The 25,915-nt window shown below is 41.1% G+C and overlaps 1 protein-coding gene across 1 annotated transcript in view; it reads right to left on the reverse strand.

The window, feature by feature from the left end:
- Positions 1-25,915, reverse strand: part of CFAP299 (cilia and flagella associated protein 299) — a 542,370-nt gene that overhangs the window by 503,739 nt on the left and 12,716 nt on the right. Inside the window, exon 2 of the mRNA XM_056111429.1 lies at positions 23,069-23,199. Coding sequence (XP_055967404.1) covers positions 23,069-23,199 — 131 coding nt within the window. The remainder of the gene's footprint in view (positions 1-23,068; positions 23,200-25,915) is intronic.

A 25,915-nucleotide genomic window follows, 5' to 3' on the forward strand; every position in this document is an offset into this window, starting at 1 on the left:
AAAATGACATCTGCCTTCCCTGCAAAAAGCGTGAGCTCAGGGCAGCCTGGAACCGGCTGCCAAAACTGGCGTGAAACGCTGCAGAGGTGGTAACTCACAGCGAGGGTCTCAGGGGCCGTTCAGGGGTTGCTGGAGTGAGGCTGGCCGGACTGGCGTGTCCAAGTCAAGCAGGACTTGTTGTAGACTCGTCTCAATCTGGTTCCGAGGGAATTCACCGGTGGTCCAAGCTGGAGGGTGGCAGCAATTACTCCGTTTCTACTGCGTCTTCCTACTCTGGTGACTCCCCACTCACCTCTCTGGCCACGGCGGGGCAGAAATCAGCCAACCTCTACACTCACACACTGGAAAAATACTTGCTGTTTCCAGGCACTAAAGAGTGTGGTGGTTTTAATACACAATTTTCATGAAGACACAGAACTAATCCAGCTTGAGTGGAAAGAGCCAGGGAAGTACTTTGCATGCTCTTATTTTTCGATTCATTGAAAAATCCACATGTCTATCATTCATTCATATTGTCCATAGACTGATCATATTTATTCTATTTTTTTTTTTATTCTGTGGTTTGGGGGTCATACCTAGCAATGCTTAGTGGTTAGTCCTGGCGCTGTTCAGAGAACCATATGGAATGCCGGGGATCAAACCCAGGTCAGCAAGGCAAATGCCATGCCCACTTTACTATCACTCCAGTCTCCCAACCATTTTTCATTCACTTATCACTTAACTTCCCGTTAGTCGTCGATTTGCTCGAGCGGGCGCCAGTAACGTCTCCATTTGTCCCTGTCGCGTGCTAGTGTAGCCCAATGGCATCTCTTCGCTCCGGGAACATGGAGGGCCTCAAACCGATCGTTCATGACCTTGACAAAGAAGTCTGACCATCTGGTAGGTGAGCGGCCACGCGGTCTCTTGACATCCCGTGGAATCCAATCAGTAACAGCTCTAGTCCAACGGTCATCTTTAAATCTCATTACGTGACCAGCCCATCATTCTTGTGTTTTATTTCATCATAGAGATAACATCTGATACTCATCTGGTATCATTATGCAACACACAAAAAAAGTTAAAATGATTTTTAAAATATTAACTTAGGGTTATAGAATGAAATGTGGATACAGGGGTAAATTTTGCAGAGATCTCAGTAGCCATAAAGAGGGAACAGTTCCCTCCTCTGTGGCCGCCACACCCACCTATGTTCCAGTCCCTTGCAGACATCAACTTAAGACAGACTGAACCGTAGTAACTGACACCAAGTGTTCATGTAAGCAACATAGCTAGCAATGAATTATTATCACTTAGTTTGCATTTCCTCACATCTAGAATTTCTCCAGCCTTAATTAACAAATTCAAAATTGGTTTCTTCTTGCTCAGTCAGAATTTTGGGAATTACCATATTTCTCTCAAAAAGACAAATGCTTTGTCTCCCTCTATTATATCAAATGTTAAGAATAACCTACCCACCAAAATGGTATAAAAACAAATGTTTGTGTTTGTTGGGGGTGGTAGGGAAGAATAGCAATACAGATTACCAAGAGCTATTAGTTTCTTCATCTAGCCTTCAAAAAAACAGATTTTTATTTCATCCATGAAGCAGTATTTTCATTTTATCAAGAGATAATAATAAAAAGTTGCAAATATCATTTTTGTCTTCCCTGAGGAACTATAGATGTGGTACAGAACAGCTTTGGGAATATAAAGACCTCATCAATACCCAATGTTAGAACATAGATAAGCAACTTACCTCCTCAGCACGACATTATCTAGATAAAGAACAAGTCTAACTAAAATCATTCAGTTATAAATCATGCATAAAATTTCGATAAAAATCAGATAATATCCCTACAAATAATATTGAAAATTCAAGAGTGAAAAGTCATGTAGCAGTGACAAAATTAAGCACCTTGCAATTCCCATAAGAATTCTTAGGTTAAGGGGGTATGGTGCTGCCAGCAGGTCAATCTGTACCTGTGAGGCGAGTGCATCAGCAGCCTCATGGCGCCTTCAGACTTCCAGATACCCCAAAATTGCTGCTGTGCCTTTGGCCAGACCCCAAAAACTTGGGGCAAAGTTTACCAAGAAAGTAAACGGCCAAAAGTTAGGTATGTGGGAAACACACCCACAAACCACCTCCGGCTCAGCTATATAATAGGAGGCAAGGCCTCTTTGGTTCCTGATTGAACTGCTTAATAGACATGATCCCAGAGACTCAGAAACGAATCTCAGAACCCAGTGGCTTTAGGTAGAAATGCGTCTGGTCTCTGCAGTAGGCTACCAGTGCTGGGCCAACCCAGGTGGGAATAGGTTTCGTGCCTTGGCCTACTCCCCCTGGCGGCCCAGTGGCCGCCATCCGTCTGAGGCCACTGGATAGTCACATTTGGGCCCCCAGTGACGAGACACACAGGGCCTCACGGGATGAGGGTGGAGCTGGGCTTGTCCTCCCCACCCCAACGAGACCCCAAGTTATCGCCCACAAACAGCCTCTCTGGCTCCTCATCAAGCTGCTTAATGGCCATGATCCCAGAGACTCAGAAACAAATCTCAAAACCCAGTGGCGTTTGGCAGAAATGCATCTGGACTCCACAGTACGTTACTGTCGCCTGGCCACCCCAGGGAGGAAAGGGTGTTGTCCCTCTGCCTGCTCCCTCTTGGCGACTTGGTGGCTGTCATCCTCCAGAGGCCATTGGACAGTCAGGCTTGGGCCCGCAGTGACGAAACTTGTTGGGTCTCACGGGATGGGGGGGGGGGGGAGGTGGAGCTGGGCCTGTCCTCCCCACCCTAACGAGACCCCAAGTCATCGCCCACAAACGGCCTCTCTGGCTCCTCATCAAGCTGATCAACGGCCTTGATCCCAGAGATTCAGAAACAAATCTCGAAGCCCAGCAGCTTTTGTCAGAAATGTGTCCGGACCCCGCAGTAGGTTACTGTCACCGGGCCACCCCAGGGGGGAATGGGTGCTGTCCCTCCACCTGCTCCCTCTTGGCAACTTGGTGGCTGTCATCCTCCAGAGGTCATTGGACAGTCAGGCTTGGGCCCGCAGTGATGAAACTTGTTGGGTCTCACGGGATGTGGGGGGAAGGTGGAACCGGGCCTGTCCTCCCCACCCTAACGAGACCCCCAAGTCATCGCCCACAAACGGCCTCTCTGGCTCCTCATCAAGCTGATCAACGGCCTTGATCCCAGAGACCCAGAAACAGATCTTGAAACCCAGTGGCTTTTGTCAGAAATGTGTCCAGACCCCGCAGTAGGTTACTGTCACTGGGCCACCCCAGGGAGGAAAGGGTTCTGTCCCTCCGCCTGCTCCCTCTTGGCGACTTGGTGGCTGTCATCCTCCAGAGGCCATTGGACAGTCAGGCTTGGGCCCGCAGTGACAAAACTTGTTGGGTCTCACGGGATGCGGGGGAGGTAGAGCCGGGCCTGTCTTCCCCACCCCAATGAGACCCAAAGTCATCGCCCACGAATGGCCTCTTTGGCTCCTCATCAAGCTGCTCAACGGCCATGATTCCAGAGACTCAGGAGCAGATCTGTAAACCCAGTGGCTTTTGGCAGAAATCCCTCCAGATTTAAGTGTTAAAATTTCAGAACTTCAAAACCACATGGCCCTACTGCAGCCACACGACATCATGTTATTCATAACCAGCAATAGAACACAAATTGTCTATTGTTGCCTTTTCAGCAGATCTGAGTGTTGGGGTAAAATCTTAAATAATGGTGGGTCTGGTGTTGAAATAGTGAATGTGATCAAAGTAGAGAGAGAGTAATGTGGAAATCATCTGCCCCACAGGCAGGGGGAGGGTGTGGGATGGGGGTATACTGGGATTTTTGGTGGTGGAGAATGGGCACTGGTGAAGGTATGGATGTTTCATTGTATGATTGAGACTTAGACCCAAAAGCTTTGTAACTGCTCTCACGGTGATTCAATAAATAAAATTATAAAAAAATGGAAAAAGAAAAAAAAAAGTAAGGTGGAGTTCATGCACAATTCAATCAGCTAATCAGTGGCTGAATAAATAGCAGTACTCCTACAAAAAAAAAAAAGAATTCTTAGGTTAAATCACTTTTTCTTGAGACTGTCTGGCATCAGCCAATTACAACCACAGTCTACTCAGAATTATGTAGGGTTGAAGTCATACTATTAGTAGGTAAGGTAAAGGTAAAGGCCCTCCCGTTGATCGTCGATTTGCTCGAGCGGGCCCAGTAACGTCTCCATTGGAGACTTTGTTGTTACTGTGTGTGGCATATCGAATACTCTCGGTAGCTTGCCGGGCTCTCCTTCTTAGACGAGGTCATAAAGTGCTATAGCTAGCATTCCTCAGTTAGTGCTACATAAACACTAGTCTTACAAACTGAATGCCAAATCATCTTACATTGCACACTATCTACCCAGCCACCAGTTCCCTCAAGTCCTGACTCAAAGTCATTTCTTAAACTTCGTCAAGAACCTGCTATTCTCAATCACTCTGATTTGTTAGATAGTGGTGAGCAAAAGGTGGGGGTCCGGGGGGAATATTTGCTTTCGTAGAGCTTACAAGTAGCTGAGGAGATAGCTTGCATATATATCAACAGAAGCAAATGCAAAATAATAATGTCACTAACTTTAGAGAAAAAGTGCAGTGTAAGTGGCTGGGTGCTGGTGTAGACCGATAGTCACGAAAACCCTTTGTTGAGAGGAGATAAGCTTGAAGGACACAAGAACACAACTGTCCAAGCAAAAGAATTTCCTAAACAGAAAGAATGGAAAGCATGAAGTCCATGAGTGAACAAGCTTTATGCTCACAGGGAAAAAAACATCTGAACTATTAGTTAGTATGGGTAAGGGGTAGAAGAGCAGCAGAGAGGAAAAGGATTCATTCAAAGAAGCAGAATCATTTTAAATCTATAACAGCCTTGGAATCCACAAATTACTGCCTCTATTCAAACCCTCAAAGCTTGAGGATTATTTACTTGTTACAAAGAGTAATAATCCTTATTAAAGGGAGATGTCTTGTTATACCTACATACACAACTTTTATTAATTTTATGTGGGCTTTTCCATAATTATTTAGAATTTAAATACTGTAAAATCACAGAAAAAAATTTAAAGGGCTCCCAATTTATTCTTTGGTTGAGAAAGTTTGTTATCACTGTCCAAATCCAGGTGCAAAAACATTTTTGCTCAAATGCACTACTTAAGAGAAAAAAGCTACACAAACACACCTGTACCTTTTCAGGGCTTATTTAATATTGTGTTACAGTAAACATATTAAGGACATGAACGTTTAGTCACCAAAAACGTTCAATTGCCCAATTTGCTACTCAGAGTGACAAAAACAAGCTACCAATTTTCTGATATACCTTCATTTCACAAAGTTCCTTTAAAACCCAATATTATCAGGCAGTACTTGGTGTTTATGATTTCACATTAATATAAGCCTGGTTCATGAGCTATCTGACTCAGAATATATAGATCAGTCTATAATGGACAGAATATATTATTAAGAAAATGACATTTAATGTCATATTTCAATAAAGTGGTGGTTGACCAAGGACTCAAATAAGATCTGAGAAATGTGTCAGGAAATTTCATTGTTGTGCAAATATCATAGAGAAACCACAAAAACCTAGACAGTTTAGCCTAGCATAGAGCTCAGCTACACAGTACAAGCTACTGACATGACCATTCATTACAAGGTCCATCGTGAGCCATGTCCAGCAACACATGCCTCTGTGTAAGGCAAGAAAATGTAGCAAAGAATCCAGATTTCGGCCATTAGTTGGCTTGGAGTTTCACACTAATTCTGCCTCATACTGCTAGCTTAAACTTGTATGCAATCTGTGCATACTCGGTCTTTGAATCTACAAAATGCAATAATACCAATTACATTCACTGAGGTGTCTATGGACATTAAACAAGTTGAAACGTAAAATATTCTACAAAATCTGTTGCATATCAGCAATTATAGGTATAGTAGCACTGTAGTACTGTGCTCCCGTTGTTCATCAATTTGCTCGAGCGGGCCCAGTAACGTCTCCATTGTGAGATTTGTTGTTACTGTGTTTGGCATATGGAATATGTCACGGGTAGCTTGCCAGGCTTTGCCATGTGGGCGAGATAGTATAGTGCTGCTAATTATTACTATACTTGTACATAAACATTTAATTTACATTATGTAACCAAGCACATTTCTGTCTAGTTACATTCCCATAAAAGATGTTATTATGTACATCTTGACAAAAAGAGAATATAGAAAGTACAAAATAAAGGTGGTATATGACTTTAGTGCAGCAAATATATGAATTAAATGTTTTAATATATAGTAATTCTATTATCATGATTCATTTCTAAGCTGTACCACATAACCTTTTAACCTTAAGGCAAATGTAAACAAAAGGAATCTGTGCTTTAAAATAAAAAATATGCTGCTTCCAATGCATAATATGTCCAGTCAAAAAATTAGTACACATCTGGGAACTGTTTGAACATTGAAACTACAGAAGAGAGTAGTACTAAACAGATCATTTTTAATCACTTTGATTTAATTTCTCTACTGGAATGTTTACACAGATCCCAAAAAATTCATATTCCCCATCTGTGAAATTAATTTCAATGCTAAAATCATAGTACAAATTTTAGAATTCAATGTCTTAATATTTATATGAAAGACTGTCCTTAAATAGTCCCAAAGGATTTTTACAATAACCATTGAAATACATTTATAGCAAACAGAGGTGTTTGATCCTATGATATACTGAACTTGGATCCACTCATGAGAAACCAGAAGAAATCCTATTTACCCATTTTCTGACACCTCTTCATATCAATCACTATAAAGTATAGAGGTAATGACTATCGCCAACTCTCAATGAGCAAAGGAGCATTATGATGGAGTTTTACCATTCTTCTCTTAGAATATATAGTTTGGTTTTGTGGGTGTATTTTTTGATTGAGTTAACATTGGTTAATAGTAGTGTAAATGCTGCAAAGTAGAGTTTTATGCTTCTTCAAATATATACCAGGTCCTCCAGATTTCAATGCAGCGCCCCCCCCCATACACACACACACACACACACACACACACGCACACACACACACACGCACACACACACACACACACATATCATTTCAGTCTCTGTCTCTCGAAATTTCACTTCAGGGTCAGAATACAAGGTCTGTTTTATTTTGGCTTAGTCCACTTCCTCCCTCTCTTTCTCTGTATTCCACATATAACTGAAATTATCTGGCTATTATCTTTCTTTCAAATGTTTCTTGCTTCTTTGGAACACACCAGCAGTGTTCAGCGCTTACTCCTGGCTCTGTACTCAGGGATCACTCCTGCCAGGGCTTGGAGGACTCTACGTGGTGCCAGGGATGGAAACCATGCAAGGCACGCACCCTACTGCTGTACTCTCTCTCTAGTTCCCTCTTTCTGACTTATTTTGCTCTTTGACCCCGCCCCACCTTGGTTCACCAATATTGCTGCCAGTAGTGAGACTTCATTCATCTCTTCTGATAATTGAATAGCACTGCTTTTGTGTATCCATGCTCTATGTTTTTCTCCACTCACGTTGTTGGGCACTTGGCTTTTTTTCATTTCTTAACTACTATAAACAGAGCTACAATGAACATGGGATTGCAAAAGCTTTTGATTTGTGTTTTAATTCTTTGTATATACTCTAAAGAGCAGAATTTCTGAATAATATTGCATATCTATTTTTTAATGTTTTGATATACAATTAAGTTGAGCTGATACATTAATAGCATCACTGTATCACTGTCATCCCGTTGTTCATCAATTTCCTCGAGCAGGCACCAGTAACGTCTCCATTCGTCCTAGCCCTGAGATTTTAGCAAGTGCCACATTGGAGACTCTTTCAGGGTCAGGGGAATGAAACCCATCATTGCTACTGGGTTTTGGCATATCGAATACAACAATGGGGAGCTTGTCAGACTCTGCCATGCAGACAGAATACTCTTGGTAGCCTGCCAGGTTCTCCGAGGGCGAGAACTAGACAATAAGAGGTCATGCGGCCCCATTCTCAGGGGCATGCTTCCAGGATCTTGGTTTTATAGTCTCTGGATCTTGGCCTTTGATGGGATTACATGGAACAGGGGCCAGTTGGTGGGTGTAACTGTCTAGCTACTGTAAGATGGGGAATCTGGGTGGAGGAGGCCCAGTCTCAATCCGAGCAGGCTTGGAGATCTCAGCCTCGGGTCCCACACAACTGGGTTCCTCTGCTGGTTCCTTCATGCATGAGGCTCATCTGCGCATATGGAGAGTGGTCTTAAGCATGGCTGTCGCTGGTTCTGGAAGTCTTCAGCTGCTGGGGCTCTGCTCAGGGCGGGGAGGGAAATTCAACCCGCCCCCCTCTAAGGGGCTCTGGTGAGGCCAGCCAGGCGCAGGGGCAGTTTAACAACGCAGAGAACAACAACAATTAATAGCATAGACTTAGAAATTCCTTAAATATATTTTACCACTTTGACAGAGGGGCAAAGGAGCAAGAGATACAGGACAGATGCTGAGGCTCTTGTGTTGCAGGCACCATTGGTTTGATCCCCTGCAGTGTATATGGTCCCCCAAGCACTTCAAGGAGTAATCCCTGACTACAGCCCAATTCAACAACAACTAACCACTCAAATCAGGGAGAAATCTATCATCTCTCTCCTCAACACACACAGACACACACACACACAGACACACACACACAGACACACACACACACACATGTACACACACACACACAATCAAGGCAGGACCAATGGGTGCAATTCCTAAGTGGTGGTGACTTGTAATGAGTGTGGGCTTCCCTTCTGTCCATGTCCTTGCTCTTTCCCGCTTCTTTATACACAGATGACTCGAATTTAATATTGACAAGTCTGCTGACTTGGTTTTTTGTCCTGGAAGCTCCATTTAAGCTTCATGAGCTTGAGTAATTTGATCACCTTCATGAACTTGAGCAATCTGATCACCTTCTATGCTTTTGTCTAGGGCTGGAGCGATATCACAGCAGGTAGGGCGTTTGCCTTGCATTAGTCTGACCCAGCTGACCCCGGTTCAATCCCTCTGCCCCTCTTAGAGAGCCCAGCAAGCTACCGAGAGTATCTCACCCGCACAGCAAAGCCTGGCAAGCTACTCGTGACGTATTCAATAGTCTCACAATGGAGACGTTACTGGGCCTGCTCGAGCAAATCGATGAACAGGAGGACAGCGCAACAGTGCTATGCTTTTGTCTAAAAAGGAGCACCATTTAGATCTCTGAGAGTTGTAGGAAGTAAATACTGCAATGATACTCTGATACTTTGTACATCCAAAGTAGAGTTAGATTAGCTGGTTATGTATGACAGCAATAACTCCCAATCTCTTATTATAGCCTCATATCCAATGAACTAATCTGTCAGCTGAAATTTTAAGTTCTCTTCTATTTTGTGTCTTACCAACGAGATCACTGGTTTTGTTTTATGATTATTAGAATGATAACTTCAAAACAAATGTTTTTTTTCTTTTTGGGTCACACCCAGCAATGCACAGGGGTTACTCCTGGCTCTGAACTCAGGAATTACTCCTAGAGGTGCTTGGGGCACCATATAGGATGCTGGGAATTGAACCCAGGTTGGCCACGTACAAGGTAAACGCCCTACCCGTTGTACTATTGCTTCAGCCCCAAAACAAAATTTTTTTTTACCTTACATGGGATTATTCTCTCATGGAACTTAAAAGTACTTCAAATAAATTAATTAAATATGCAAATTTTATGATATTGATAAACACTATTACTGAGTTGATTGTTGTAGAATAACAAAAACTACACATTGAGTTTTTCCTTTTCATTTCTCCTCCCCCTTTCTACCCTCACACTTCTCTCTCTTCAACAATTACAGAGAGTGCTAGATTTGGATATCATCGTGTACTATACATCCATCATCTATCTAGCAATAGGTGTGTCTAAATTCTTATTTCTTTGTTGAATACTATGAAACATGTTCATAAGTACAATTAATTCTAAGTCACAAATGTAGCACTGTCGCACTGTCCTCCCATTGTTTGTCGATTTGCTCAAGCGGGCCCAGTAACGTCTCACCACAAATTGTGACACTTGTTGTTACTGTGTTTGGCATATCGAACTACATCAAGGGTAGCTTGCCAGGCTTTGCTGCGTGGGCGAGATACTCTAGGTAGCTTGCCAGGCTCTCCAAGTGGGGTGGAGGAATCGAACCCAGCTCGGCCAGGCCGGCCGTGTGCAAGGCAAACACCCTACCTCTGAGCTATTGCTCCAGCCCAGTCACAAATGTAAATGGACAAATTTTTAAATGAATCATTTTTGTAATTAACTTATTGTCACCATTGTCACATGCCATTATAAATCTCAGCCTTATTCAGTTTAAAATAAACCTTAAGCTTCCATAAATGTAAACATGCAAAAGCTAGTGTTCCGGTAATGATTAACTAAAAACAATGAAAACTTCACATTTAAAAATATTATAACACTGTTTTCAAAAAATGCTTACCAATATCTCTATTTTGTTATTACTTCATTTAGTACTTGGTCTAATGTATTCATAGTAACTCATAATCATTTTGGCTTATTTACTCTGTGTGTGTATGTATTTGGTTTGTGGGCCACACGTGGCTATACTCAGGGTTTACTACAGTCAGTGAGGTCCAGGATGGGGGAATTGAGAGTGGGTATAATATGTTGTGCCAGGGAACAACCCCAAGTTGGCTGTGTGCAAGGCAAGTACCTTACCTTCTGCACTACATTTATTACATGATAATTTCCCAGTTCTCTTAAGTCTGCTATCATCTGATGCATTTGTTCTTTATTCATACTTCTGTTCTCTCCCAGAGATTTTTTTATCATTTTGTATTTCACTACTTCCATATTTCAATAAATTTTATGTTTTCAGTTCCCATAAATCTTATTTATTTATATTTTTGGCCATACCCATCAGTGCTTAAGAAAAAGCTCTTGGGGGTCTTGGGGGACCCTATCTGTGAGATATCCCATCACAACAGTGAACAGTGAACAGTGAATACAAAAGTACAAAGATCATAAACAATAAATGTAAACAATAATGTAGAAGAAAAGGAATCCTCATGAACTGTTAATTAGAATGTAAATTGGTTCGGCCTCTATGGAAAACAGTGTGGAGATTTTAATTGATCTACCACATGTTTTAACCTAAGAATCTACCAAATACAAAAAAAAATCACTACTTCAAAAAGGTATATGCACACCTCTGTTCATTATATATATATAATAACCATTATATATTATATATAATAATCATATATACTGACCATTATATGTATATAATAGCCGATGTCTATGTTTTTGCAACATTCTCCACAATACCAAAATCTGGAAACAACCCAAATGTCTAAAAATAGATGACTGGACAAAGAAACTATGGTACATATATACTGTGATGTATTACTCGGCCATAATAAAAGATAAAAAAGTATGTAATTTGCTGTTACATGGAATGACCTAGAGTATTGTGCTAAATGAATTTACTCAGAGGAAGAAAGACTGACACAGAATGACCTCTCTCATACACAGGATATAAAGAAAAAATGCTGAATAACAAATGCCCCCCTCCAATACCCAGAGACAGATGCGCAGACAAAGAACATGCAGTATGAAATTTTAGTATAAGAACAAGTAAAATATTGTCTCTTGCAACAAGGACAGAAGAGAGGACATCATGTTAAATGAAGTAAGACAAAAGACAAATACCAGATGATTTCACTATTATCTAGAATTTAAAGAAACAAATCAATGAACAATGTCCAATTAAAACAATTAAAATTTAAAAATTAAAATATTTATGTATTACTAAAAACCTTGGACTTTGACCAAAGAGTTGGGGCTTCCAAGGATAGCATGGCAGGTGCTTAAAGGATGCAAGGTACTGTGTGCAATTGAGAGATATTGGCCTTCGGTGGCTGGTGTGATGAGGTAACACTGAAGCCTGAAAACATATAAACATTATATTACATTCTTGTAAGCCAAGATTAGCTCAATAAAAATAAAATAAAAATTTTAAGGTTAGAACAGTCTTATGTGTGTGTGAATCTGAGTTCAATCTCTTGCATGAAAAAGAAAGAAAAATAAACTATATTTAAAGGAAGACAAGAAAAGATCAAACTGAGTAACTATAAAACAGCAAAATAATAGATCTACATATACAACCATGAAAACATGAGTGGTTCAAATGTACCAATTAAAGGCCACACTTGAAGACTGACTTTTATTTTCTGGGAACCTTTGGTATTCCTTGACCAACAGATACGTGATACAAATCCATCATCATGTGGCACTTTCTCAGTCTGACTCTCTTCACATAATCATTTTCTCCATAAGGACACCAGTCTATTACATGAATGGCCCATCTTATTTTAATAAGAACTGATCTAAAATTAACTCATTATGTCATCAGTGATTGTATGCTCAAACAGCATCACTCTCTGAGGTGATGGGGTTATTGGGGTTTGGTTTCCACACCATCTAAGGGAGAGATAGTTAACACATCCTGAGATGAAAAACCTGTGTGTATGTATGTGTGTGTGTAAATGTGTGTGTGTGTGTTATGATCAGAGCTTACTCATAGATCTGCACTTAGGAATCACTTCTGGCAGACTCTGGGACTTTAGGGGTTTCGAGGGATTGAACCCAGGTTAGTTGCATGAAGACAAGCTCCTTACCTGCTGTACTATCTCTCTGGTCACAGGAAAATGTTACTGGTGGACAGAACTTAGTTACTCATGTTATTTGTTTTGTATTGAAGGATTAGGAAAAATATGAGGCCTTAAGATTAGAAGATGCAATGGTTAATGAACTGACTGGCTAGGATATAGTCCCAAAAGAAAAAAACCTAGGAAAATTGGAGATTAAGAATGTCTGAAGTGTAGGAATGAAAAGGAATAAATTGGAATAGGTAGCAAGGGCAAAGGTTTGTATAACACCCCCAAGTAGGCACAGGACTCAGTGGGTCGGCATTTGCATGCTTTTGCAGGTGGTCATTTCAATCCCTCATGATTCAAATCAATAAAGAAGGCTAAAAAGATGAATGTCCTATAAAAACTCAGCAGTAAAGTCTACCACCTACCAAGGGTCAACCCAGTTACTTCGATTGGCAAATGTTCAGTTTGACCATAATGAATGCCAGTGCTGAATAGAAGAGCAGGAAATTAAGGAGTAAAAAAAAAGAACTTTTTGGCCCGGATGGATTCACTAGTGAATTCTTCCAAATCTTTAAAGAGGACTTATTCCCAATCCTCTTGAAGCTTTTCCACGAAATTGAAATATCAAAAACACTTCCGAACAGTTTCTACGAAGCAAATATTTCCCTGATACCAAAAGCAGACAGAGATACCACAAAGAAAGAGAATTACAGGCCGATATCCCTGATGAACACAGATGCAAAGATCCTCAACAAACTACTAGCAAATAGAATCCAACTACTCATCAAAAAGATCATACACTATGACCAAGTAGGATTCATGCCAGGGATGCAAGGATGGTTTAACGTTCGGAAATCAATCAACATAATACATCATATCAACAAAAGAAAAGATAAAAACCACATGATCATATCAATAGATGCAGAGAAAGCATTTAACAAGATCCAGCACCCCTTTCATGAAAACCCTAGCCAAAATGGGTATAGAGGGGACTTTCCTCAACATAGTTAAAGCCATCTACCACAAGCCTACAGCAAGCATCATCCTCAATGGGGAAAAACTGAGAGCCTTCCCTCTAAGATCAGGGACGAGACAAGGATGCCCACTCTCTCCACTGCTGTTCAATATAGTACTGGAAGTACTTGCAATAGCGATTAGGCACGAAAAAAATATTAAGGGCATTCAGGTAGGAAAGGAAGAAATCAAGCTCTCACTATTTGCAGATGATATGATACTATATTTAGAGAACCCTATAACCTCCACCAAGAAACTCCTAGAAACAATAGACTTGTATAGTAAAGTTGCAGGCTATAAAATCAATACCCAAAAGTCCATGGCTTTCCTATATGCAAACAGTGAGAGAGAATAAAGTGACATAAAAAAACAATCCCATTCACAATTGTGCCCCAGAAAATCAAGTACGTAGGAATCAGCTTAACTAAGGAAGTAAAGGACCTGTACAAAGAAAACTACAAAACGCTACTTCAGGAAATAAAAGAGGACATGAGAAAATGGAAAGATATCCCCTGCTCATGGGTCGGGAGACTTAACATTGTCAAAATGGCAATACTTCCAAAAGCACTGTACAAATTCAATGCAATCCCTATAAGGATACCCATGACATTCTTCAAAGAAATGGAGCAAACACTCCTGAAATTTATATGGAACAATAAGCCCCCACGAATAGCTAAAGCAATTCTTGGGAAAAAGAAAATGGGAGGAATCAACCTCCCTAACTATAAACTCTACTACAAAGCAGTAATAATTAAACAGCATGGTACTGGAACAAAGGCAGAACTGCAGACCAATGGAACAGAGTTGAATACACTGACATCTCCCCTCAATCATATGATCATCTAATCTTTGATAAGGTGCAAGAAATGTAAAGTGGAGCAAGGAAAGTCTCTTTAACAAATGGTGCTGGCAAAACTGGATGGCTACATGCAGAGAAAATGGGCTCAGAACTCTGCCTAACACCATGTACAAAAGTAAGATCAAAATGGATTTAAGGGGGTATGGTGCCACCAGCAGGTCAATCTGTACCTGTGAGGTGCGTGCATCAGCAGCCTGATGGTGCCTTCAGACGTTCAGATACCCCAAAATTGCTGCTGTGCCTTTGGCCAGACCCCAAAAATTTGGGGCAAAGTTTAACCAAGAAAGTAAATGGTCAAAAGTTAGATATGTGGGAAACACACCCACAAACCACCTCCGGCTCAGCGATAGAATTGGAGGCATGGCCTCTATGGTTTCTGATTGAACTGCTTAATGGTCATGATTTCAGAGACTCAGAAACAAAACCCAGTGGCTTCTGGAAGAAATGTGTCCGGTCCCTGCAGTAGGTTACCCGTGCTGGGCCAACCCAGGTGGGAATAGGTTTCATGCCTTGGCCTGTTCCCCCTGGTGGCCCAGTGGCCGCCATCCTTCAGAGGCCATTGGACAGTCAGGTTTGGGCCCCCAGTGACGAGACTCGCAGGGCCTCATGGGATGGGAATAGAGCCAGTCCTGTCCTCCCCATGCCAACGAGACCCCAAATCATCGCCCATGAATGGCCTCTCTGGCTCCTGATCAAGATGCTTAATGGCCATGATCCCAGAGACTCAGAAACAAATCTCAAAATCCACTGACTTTTGGCAGAAATATGTCAGGACTCCACAGTACGTTACTGTTGCCGGGCCACCCCAGGGAGGGAAGGGTGTTGTCACTCCGCCTGCTCCCCCCTGGTGATTCGGTGGCTGTCATACTCCAGAGGGCATTGGACAGTCAGGCTCGGGCCAGCAGTGACAAAACTTGTTGGGCCTCATGGGATGGGGGGAGCCGGGCCTGTCCTCTCCACCCCAACGAGACCCCAAGTCATCACCCACGAATGGGCTCTCTGGCTCCTGATCAAGCTGCTTAATGGCCATGATCCCAGAGACTCAGAAACAAATTTCTAAACTCAGTGGCTTTCGGCAGAAATGCATCCAGACCCCGCAGTAGGTTACTGTTGCCGGGCCACCCCAGAGGGAAAGGGTGTTGTCCCTCCGCCTGCACCCCCCTGGCAGCTCAGCGGCCGTCATCCTCCAGAGGCCATTGGACAGTCAGGTCTGGGCCTGCAGTGATGAGACATTTTGGGGCTCACGGGATGGTGGTGAAGCCAGGCTTGTCCTCCCCACCCCAACAAGACCCAAAGTCATCTCCCACAAATGACCTTTCTGGCTCCTGATCAAGCTGCTAAATGGCCATGATCCCAGAGACTCAGGAGCAAATCTCGAAACCCAGTGGCTTTTGACAGAAATCTCTCCAGATTTAAGTGTTAAAATTTCGGAATTTCAAAATCACATGGCCTTACTGCAGTCACACGACATCATATGTTATTCATAACCAGCGTTAGAACACAAAATCTCTACTGATGCCTTTTCAGCAGATCTGAGTGTTGGGGTAAAATCTCAAATAATAATGGTGGGTCTGTTGTCAAAATATTGAATGTGATCAAAGTAGAATAATGGGAAAATCATCTGCCCCACAGGTAGGGGGAGGGTGTGGGATGGGGGTATACTGAGGTTTTTGGTGGTGGAGAATGGGCACTGGTGAAGGTACGGGTGTTTCATTGTATGACTGAGACTTAAACCCGAAAGCTCTGTAACTATTCTCATGGTGATTCAATAAATAAAATTATTTTAAAAAATGAAAAAAAAGTAAGGTGGAATTCATGCACAATTCAATCAGCTAATCACTGGCTGAATAAATAGCAGTACTCCTACATAAAAAAATGGATTAAAGACCTCAACATCAGACCAGAAACCATAAGGTACATTGAAGACAAAGTTGGCAAAACCCTCCATGACATTGAAGCTAATGGTATCTTCAAAGATGTCACACCACTGGCCGAGCAAGTGAGAACAGAGATAGATAAATGGAACTATCTTAAACTAAGAAGCTTCTGCACCTCAAAAGAAACAGTGACCAAAATACAAAGACAGTCTACAGAATGGGAAACAATATTCGCCGAATACACATCTAACAAGGGGTTGATATCAAGGATATATAAAGTACTGATTAAACTCCACAAAAAAAAATCCAACCCCATCAAAAAATGGGGCAATGAAATGAACAGAAACTTTTTCAAAGAAGAAATCCGAATGGCAAAAAAGCACATGAGAAAATTCTCTACATCATTAATCATCAGGGAGATGCAGATCAAAACCACAATGAGATACCATCTCACACCTCAGAGACTGGCCCACATCCAAAAGAACAAAAGCAATCAGTGCTGGTGAAGATGTGGCAAGAAAGGGACAATCCTTCACTGTTGGTGGGAATGCCAACTGGTTCAGCCCTTTTTGAAAACAGTATGGACAATTCTCAAAAAATCAGAATTTGAGCTCCCATTTGACCCAGCAATACCACTCCCGGGAATATATCCCAGAGAGGCAAAAATGTATAGTCAAAGTGATATCTGCACTTGTTTGTTCACTGAAGCACTCTTTACAATAGCCAGAATCTGGAAAAAACCTGAGTGCCCAAGAACAGATGACTGGTTAAAGAAACTTTGGTAGATCTACACAATGGAGTACTATGTAGCTGTTAGAAAAGATGAAGTCATGAAATTTACATACAAGTGGTACTACATGGAAAGTATCATGCTAAGCGAAATGAATCAGAAAGAGAGGGATAGACATAAAGAGATTACATTCATCTGGGGGACATAAAGTAACAAAATAGGAGATTAATACCCAAGAATAGCCGAGATCAGTACCAGGAGGCTTACTCCATGACTTTGAGGCCAGCCGAGCATTCTAGGGGAAAGGGCAGCTTAGATAGAGAAAGGAGCACCAAATAAAGGGTCTTTGGAGGATCCTCCCAGGATTGGAGATGCATGTTGAATGTAGACTATGGACCGAACATGATTGCCACTCAATGCTTCTTTTGCAGACCACAACATCCAAAATGAGAGAGAGAACAAAAGGGAATGCCCTGCCATAGAGGCAGGGTGGGATAGGGGGGTATAGGGGGGGAGGGATACTGGGATCCATGGTGTTGGAAAATGGGCACTGGTGGAGAGATGGGTATTTGATCATTGTATAATCGAAACCCAAGCACAAAAATTTGTAAATCTACAACTGTATGTACCTCATGATGTTTCACTAATAAAAAATTTTTTAAAAAGACTTTTTTTGACATTTGACTACCTTGGACCATTCTAGTCTCTAAAGTGAAGGAAGAGAAACTCATTCTTGGAGGGAAGATAGAAGTGTACTTTTGCTGCTTTGGGGCTTTAGGTAGAAACATCTGGGTGCTTCTGGAACACCTACTCCATAGGCATGGGCTGTGATAATACACAACATCCCAACTAGAGAACCCACTTTACAACAGAAAGAGCTCATGACAATGACATCCTCTGGCCATATCACAAAGTATACATACCAGGGACTGTCAACATCAGGGTGCTGAAATGGTCCACAAAGGCATCAGTTAAATCATCAGCTTAAAGGCAACAGACTCAAAGATGAGATGTCACCACTTAAGTCCCCCTTTCTGATGAAAAGTGAAGATGCCTAACTGAAACACTGTAGCACTGCACTGCAGCACTGTCCTCCCATTGTTCATGGATTTGCTTGAGCAGGCACCAGTAACATCTCCATTGTGAGACTTGTTGTTACTGTTTTGGGCATAACATCACAGGTAGCTTGCCAGACTTTGCCATGCGGTCGGAATACTCTCAGTACCTTGCTGGGCTCTCTGAGAGTGGCGGAGGAACTGAATCTGGGTCAGCCACATGCAAGGCAAATGCCCTACCCGCTATGCTATCGCTCTGGCTCAACTGAAACACAACTACAGCTATTACATGGGCACACTGTTCTACTATGCATGTGCCAGAAAAGAGAGAATACCATCTCTGATCAGCAATTAGTGCTGATGAGGAAAAGCAGGGCTGCTCTTAGAGACTGGATGAACATATGACAAAGGCAGGCAATGGAACAGAGAACCGCTAAGAATACTCCCCAAGAAAACTTTTAGTAGCAATAACAAATGTATTGACTCCAGTCTACAGAGAGTAGGGATATTAGGACTTGCAAATGAGAGGTCTTGCAAATGAGAGTTCCAGATGAGAGTAAAGAAGGTATTAAAGTGATAGAGAGGCTAGAAGGAGATGAGAACCAGTTCTGCCCCTCAGTCAACTGCAGTGATAAGTAATGAAGCTCAGCCCATAGACTCTTCTTCTAAGTTTCCTCTCAGGAGACAATGGTCCACAACGCTCTGGAAAAGCTACTTGGTAGATGTACAGAGAGGGCCAGTTGCAGGGGTGGGCACATGGACAGGCACCACTCAGATACCCTTGGGAGACAGGGCTCCCACTTGGCTGGTAAGCATGGTGGACTGATGGACCACCATGATTGATTTCCCCTTCAGAGTCCATTCTCATCTTTCAAGGTGAGCACACATCAGTGACTAGACACAGTTGAGTAAAGCAGCCTCCACCAGTGCCTAGACACAGTTGCAATACTAGCATGAGCCATTTCACCAAATGTGGGGTTCTCTGAATGAGCAACCTTTACCCTGAAGCTCTCCTTGTGCCAAGAAAGTCTCTGAAACTTTGACAAGGTTCTGTCTGTGCTTAGTCCCATTTCTTGACTTTTCATTTCCTTCTCCCCCTCTTTTGCCTGCACACCAGCACCTATTCTGCATACTCATCGTTCATGAGCTAGCAGTAAAAACCAAGGCAGTAGATGAGTACTTTGAAGGTTTCAACACCCGCAGACCCTACTGGTCTGTGGAGTGATGGTTAAAGACCAGTAATCTAAATTCTCACAGATACCCTTTTCATTATATATCTATCACATCTTCCAGAAGTGCAATGGAAAAGGTTATCCACGACTTCTTCTACTCAGATCTCTTCAATAGCTACGTCAACCTGCCCACATACCAAATTCTGCAGGATGAATATGAGTTCCAAGTGTTCTCCCTTCCAAAATCCAACATGCCATTTCATCAGTAAAGAAGCATATAGCACCCAGTCCAGTCAAGGTCAGACCAGAACACCTGAAGAATCTGCCACCAGTACTCGTCAATACACTAGCTCGGCTCGTCACACACTACCTGTCTGAATGCAAGTTTCCATCCCAATGGAAAACCAGCAGGACCATTCTGTTGTCCAGAAGGGAGACATCCACGACATTGGCAATTATCGCCCGATCTGCCTGTTGTCCACCATCTACAAGTTGTTCACTCAAGTCATCCTGAATAGGGTTGGCAGAACTCTAGACGAAGGACAACCATGCGAGCTAGCCAGGCTCTGAAAAGTATCCAGCATGATCGACCATATCCACATGGTGACCAAGCTCATTGAGGTTTCTCAAGAGTTTAAGATGCCTCTCTAACGTTCATTGATTTAAAGAAGGCCTTTGATTCTGTTGAGATGGAAGTGATCATCGAAGCCCTAGTCAAACAGGGTGTTCAAACTCAGGATCCTCTAAGAGCTGTATTATGGATTCTATTCAGTGAATAATATTGCTATGACCATTGATGCATGAGTTTTTAAGTGGTATTATCTTTTTCAATTCTCTTGAGTCTATATTTAGCAATAGAATTTCTGGAGTATATTTCTATGTTTATCTTTTAGAAGAATTATAAAATTATTTTGTATTTTATAATCCCACCAGTAATGTCATTATGTGTTTTCATTTACGTAGGCTTCAAATTTCTTGAGGGTGGGGACCAAATACTCTCTTCTTTATATCCCAGAACCTACAATAGTGCCTAATATATAAGATTATATTCATGAGTACTTTTGAAATGCATCGGTGAATAAAAAGTCTGAAGGAATTTTTCTTATGCCTCATTCTGATAAAAAAAATTTTACCAATAAATTCCCTTCATCAAAATACCTTCCCCCAATATTTTCAACTTGCATCTCTCCAGACTCTGTCCTCCGTAAAATTATTTAAGAAAACAACACACTCTTCGGTGTCAGTACTTCATGAAGGGATACCCAGAGAACTGTGGTCTCTTTAGGATTGCTCAGCTATACATTAGGGAAACTCAAAGTAAGATAAACTTATAATTGAAATAAAAGTTTTCCAGTTGGTGCTGCTGGACAAGTAGTCAGATGTTCCGATATATTTTCAGTGATGCGCTTGCAAAACACACACGTGGGCCGTATTTGGCTCTTGGTCGCCCTCTGCTGGCCCTACTGCCAATAACACCACAACAGTGAAGCCAGCGTAGTGATTCCCACGTGGGACAATAGACAACATATGGGACCCATCCCGTTACAAAGAGAGCCGGAGAAGATCTGCAGATGAAAGGACCTTCAAATTTTAGCAGCTCTGGAAAGGGATTAGCCTCCCATGAATGGCACTTAATTAGCCTGATGATTTCCAGCTCTGACCGGTTAAAGACACTACTGCGTAGAACAAATACCCACTTTGATCCCCAAACACAAAATGGACATGGACATGGATGGGACTGACACTTTAAACATGACCAACTCCTCTCTGGATAGGAAACAGATTACATCTCCAATAAAATTTTAGCACACATTAATTCCTTACAAGGTTTCACCCAGGAACGCTCCAGTATCCTGGCTGCTGGACAATTAGTGATAACCATAGAAAGAAGAGCCTGATACAATATACTGCATGTGTACTGCATCACATCCATTTTCTAAGAAGTGTAAGTGTAACTGTGTGATGTCATTGAAGACGTATATTACACCAGAGAAGCAGACTGCCCCCTCCCAGTTACACCTATGCCCTAATCCCGATAACTGATAAATATGTTTCATGAAGTAGCAAAAGGGTTTTGCAAATAGAATTTAAAACAAAAACATTATGCTAGATGATTTTTAAAACTTAGATTATCTTGACAGGTCCAGAGTGATTATCAACCTAAAGAGATCCTTCTCCGGCTGGAGGCAGGAAAGATGTTACAGAACAGGAAGTCAGAAAACTATGAAGGGTGAGAATATCTTGGCCCATTTCTGCTAGAAACGGACCAGGCAGAAAGGAACAAAAGGAATGTGGGCAGTATAAGAGCAGACACGTCCCCAAATGACAGTTGACAAGAAAAGGGAAACCCAGAAGCTCATTTTGCCCAGCACCACACTCCTGCTGCAATATGTGTGGAAGGTGGGTTTATCCTCAGAGCCTCCAGTTAAACACTCAGTCCAGCCAGTACCAAGGTTTCCATTCTGTAACATGCCAAGAACTCGAGTGAATCACTTTCTTCAGACTTGTGAGCTATACAACTGTGAATAAACTTGTTTTTCAAAGCCGATAACTTTGTAATGAGTTACAGCAGCAACAGAAACTAATGTATAACAAGATATATATATTAAATTCCACTATTTCATCGTTCAGAAACATAAGCACTAGAGAGATCTATTCAAATTTTCACATTCCCAGAACCAGCTCACATCCTGCTACAAAATATTAATAGTTATTGGGTTTTATTACAAATAACAAACAGAGCTGGAGAAAAAGTACAGTGGATAGGGCACTTGCCTTGCAGATGGTCGACCTGGGTTTAATCCCAGGTTCACAACACCATCCCTCAAGCCCCATCAGGAGTGATCCCTGAGAACAGAGCCAGGACTAGCCTAAGCACCACTGAGTAGGGCCCGCGTAAAACAAAATAATAACAATAACAAATTTTCTATTATGTATCTACATCATAACTTAAACTTTAGCACTCAATTTAGAGAGTAAATGGCTACTTGTCAAGTCTTTTTTCAAAATGACTTATCAGTTTTAATGCTACTTACTTTCGGTGTGCATCTCTTTCATACTATCTAACATATTTTGTTACAATTATATTTTATAAAACCATAACTAGTCACATTAACAAGAGTCAGTGACCATTATGGTCAAATGAGTCAAAGCTTTCAGAACTGCCAGAAAAAAGAAATAAGACCAGAAATTTACAGACCTTAAAATCACAAAGACTTCTAGAGCAAAAGTCACTCAGATTTTTAGTAAGTATATAAAAGTAATAATAGTGGATTTTATCAGGACTTTGGGGGTTTGAAACTGTATTTTTATATTCCTACTTCTCAAATAATCACAGAAATTACATGAGGGTTTTTTTTTTTGGGGTGGGGGTGTTAGTTTGGGTTTTGTCTGTTTGTTTGAGGGCCACACCCAGCATTGCTCAGGACTTACTCCAGGTTCTGTGCTCAAGGTTCTCTACTGACGGGTTCAGAGGACCATATGTGGTGCCAGGGACGGAACCACACCCAGGTCAGGCACACGCAAGGTAGGCCCCCTACCCATAGAGGCTTTCTTACACGTCCCTCTGAATCGGAGAGTTCATGCTTGGGAGATTCTGATTCCACCTGCTCCAGTTTCTCAGTTACAACAATGCAAACAAGAAACCTGAACTTTTTCCAGAATCTTCACAATATAATATAAAATCTAGATTTGGAATGAGACACTCACTTTTTCTGACTTCTTTCGGCCAATCTTGTCACCTCTATTGCTGCCTTTCTTGCTTCAAAATCTTCCCTTTTGATCACCTCTCCAATCCCTCGGTAGCCTAGCTCCACCAGCTGGCGGGCCAGGCCTTCATCCTAAAGAAAACATCAGTCATTAGGTCTGTGAATGAGTGGGACATCTTACTTAATTCAGAGCATACTGAGTAACTGTTTACAATTAAAATTCATATTTTTATATAAGATGAGATCTATTACATATTTACAAATATTTTTATTTTACTTGCAGTGTTTACAATAACTTGGTACATCAATATTATACACAATATATACAATAACATACACCAACATTATAAACTTTAACACTATCATAACCATATCGCCCAAACAATATAAAATTTTCTTAAATAAATTTAACAGTAATTGGAAAATTTCTTTAGTAATAATCTTATGCACACCCAAGTTGTCATTCTCAGTGACGTAAGACAGAAATACAAGAACATCAATCATTACATTTTCTCTAAGGGACTGGCATGCAAAAGCCCGTCATGTTTTTCATCAGTTTATGAAAACAGCTGTAAATATTTAATGGAGTATCTTTACAACAATAAAACTAGGAACAATAGCACTTATACAAGAAAGAATTTCTTAAACCAACAGCATAAAAGAGAATTGAGTTGCTTTCAGAAAGCTTTGACATTTCAGAGACTTACTTCCTTGAAGTCAATTAACTAATGACACAGCATTATAACTTCAAATACAAAACAGGAGGATGAATTTCCTATTTAACTGGAAAGATATTGTTTCCATATAATGTTGGCACCAATAAAGGCATTAAGTAGAAATCCAAGATGATGACCAATTTCAAACTGGAAATAAAAAGCCTACAAAACTTTAAACTTTCTATATTTCAGTTACATTAAGAATTAAGGAAGACATACAGATGAACAACAGAAATGAAAAAGTGTTCATTACTAATGATTATCAGGGAATTTCAAATCTAAACAATGAGACATCACCACACACCAGTCAGAATTGTTTATATCCAAAAAAAAGTCTGGAAACAATCAGTACTGGTAAAAAAAAATTTAAAAAAAAAACACTCATTCTCAGTCAGTGGGACTATTGTTTGATTCAACCTCTATGGAAAATAGTGCAAAGACTTTTCCAAAAGTTAAGATGAGGGGTAAGGAACACATGCCATGAGTGCACAATGCCCAGAATTTGATTCCAGTACCTCCAGGTACAGCTCTGGAGGCCTGCTACCTGCTGGGCCTGACTGAAAGCCACACAGCTGGGTCCCAGCATCTGGTTCTGCTGGCCTGGTGTCACCAGGAGTAACCCCCAGGACCCAGGAACTCTGCTCTGGAACCCCCTCTAAAAAGAACCAAAAGATATCTAACGACGACAATACAAACTTCCTCCCCAGCTGGGGAGTTTCCTTCCTTTCCCTTCTATTTTCCAATAAGCCTTCCTGTCACTGTCACTGTCACTGTCCTCCCATTGTTCATCGATTTGCTCGAGCAGGCCCAGTAACATCTCCATTGTGACACTTGTTACTGTGTTTGGCATAACGAATACATCATGGATAGCTTGTCAGGCCTTGCCGTGCGGGTGAGATACTCTCGGTAGCTTGCCAGGCTCTCCGAGAGGGGTGGAGGAATCGAACCTGGGTCAGTCTTCCTATTGGAAAAAAATCAATTGAACTATCATATAATTCTGCACTTCTACTTCTTAACATCTATCCCCATTACACAGAAACATTCCTTTGAAAAGATGTGCGTGCACCTATATTTACCTTGACCAGTACCAAGATTTGAAAACAACCCAAAAGACTTTTAAAAAATTTTAAAAACCTGAAGTGAATTTTTTTAAAAATAACAACTGTGGTTTATTTACACAATGGACTACTACTGTAAGAAAAGATGAGATGTTGCCTTATGCTTCGACTTGGATGAAATTAGATGGTGTCATGTCAAGCAAAATGGTTCAAAGGATGACAAATGCTAGATGATCTCTCATGCGTGGCACATAATTTTTTTTAAAGAAAGGAAATGGATAATAGCCCAAGAAAATATACCTTTAGACTGACAAAAGACTTGAAGCTATCAAGGGGCCGGGAGGGAGTCTGGGGGCGGGGGGTGACAGTGTAGACTAGAAGAGACCAAAGAGTGGCCGGGCATTCCAAAAGTGTAAACATTAATGCAGTTATAAGCCCCATAACCTCAATAACAATAAAATGAAATTCACAACAAAGAATTGCCTCACTTTTTTGTCACTCACCTGGATATTTCAAAACCAACATTCCTTCCCCAAACTTTGAAGAGATGTTATTTTACATAGTTTTATAAAAAATCAAGTGTTAAAAGTTCTATGCGAAAAAAATGCATATGACATAAGTATATGCATTAATGTTGCATATATCTAAATGAAGATTCAATAATTAAAATTTAGAATAACATCTATTTTGTTGTGGATCTTTATGTGACATATATCACTTTAAATGTCATGGTGGTTGTCTAACCAAATTAATTTTTAAATAGTAATATTTTTAATCTAGAGAGGCTATTATAAAGTGTTGCAAAAAAAAACCTAAGAATCAGTGAGAAATCACTATGGCACAAAAAAAAACAACTTGCTAGTTTACATTGCCAAACATTAAAAGCAACGATTCTATTTAGCAATGGAGATACATTTGCCAAACCAACACACTAAACTAATAATGCCAACGCAGGGCCTTGGACAGACTATATGCCTCTTTTTCTGATATTTATCCCCTGAAAACTATTTATTCCGACTCTCTAGTTTGCACTACAAAACTGAGCAAATACCTCCACCTAGTGGAATTAATACT

Source organism: Sorex fumeus, unplaced genomic scaffold (assembly GCF_029834395.1).
Source record: "Sorex fumeus unplaced genomic scaffold, SorFum_2.1 ptg000013l, whole genome shotgun sequence".
Taxonomy (NCBI): Eukaryota; Metazoa; Chordata; class Mammalia; order Eulipotyphla; family Soricidae; genus Sorex; species Sorex fumeus.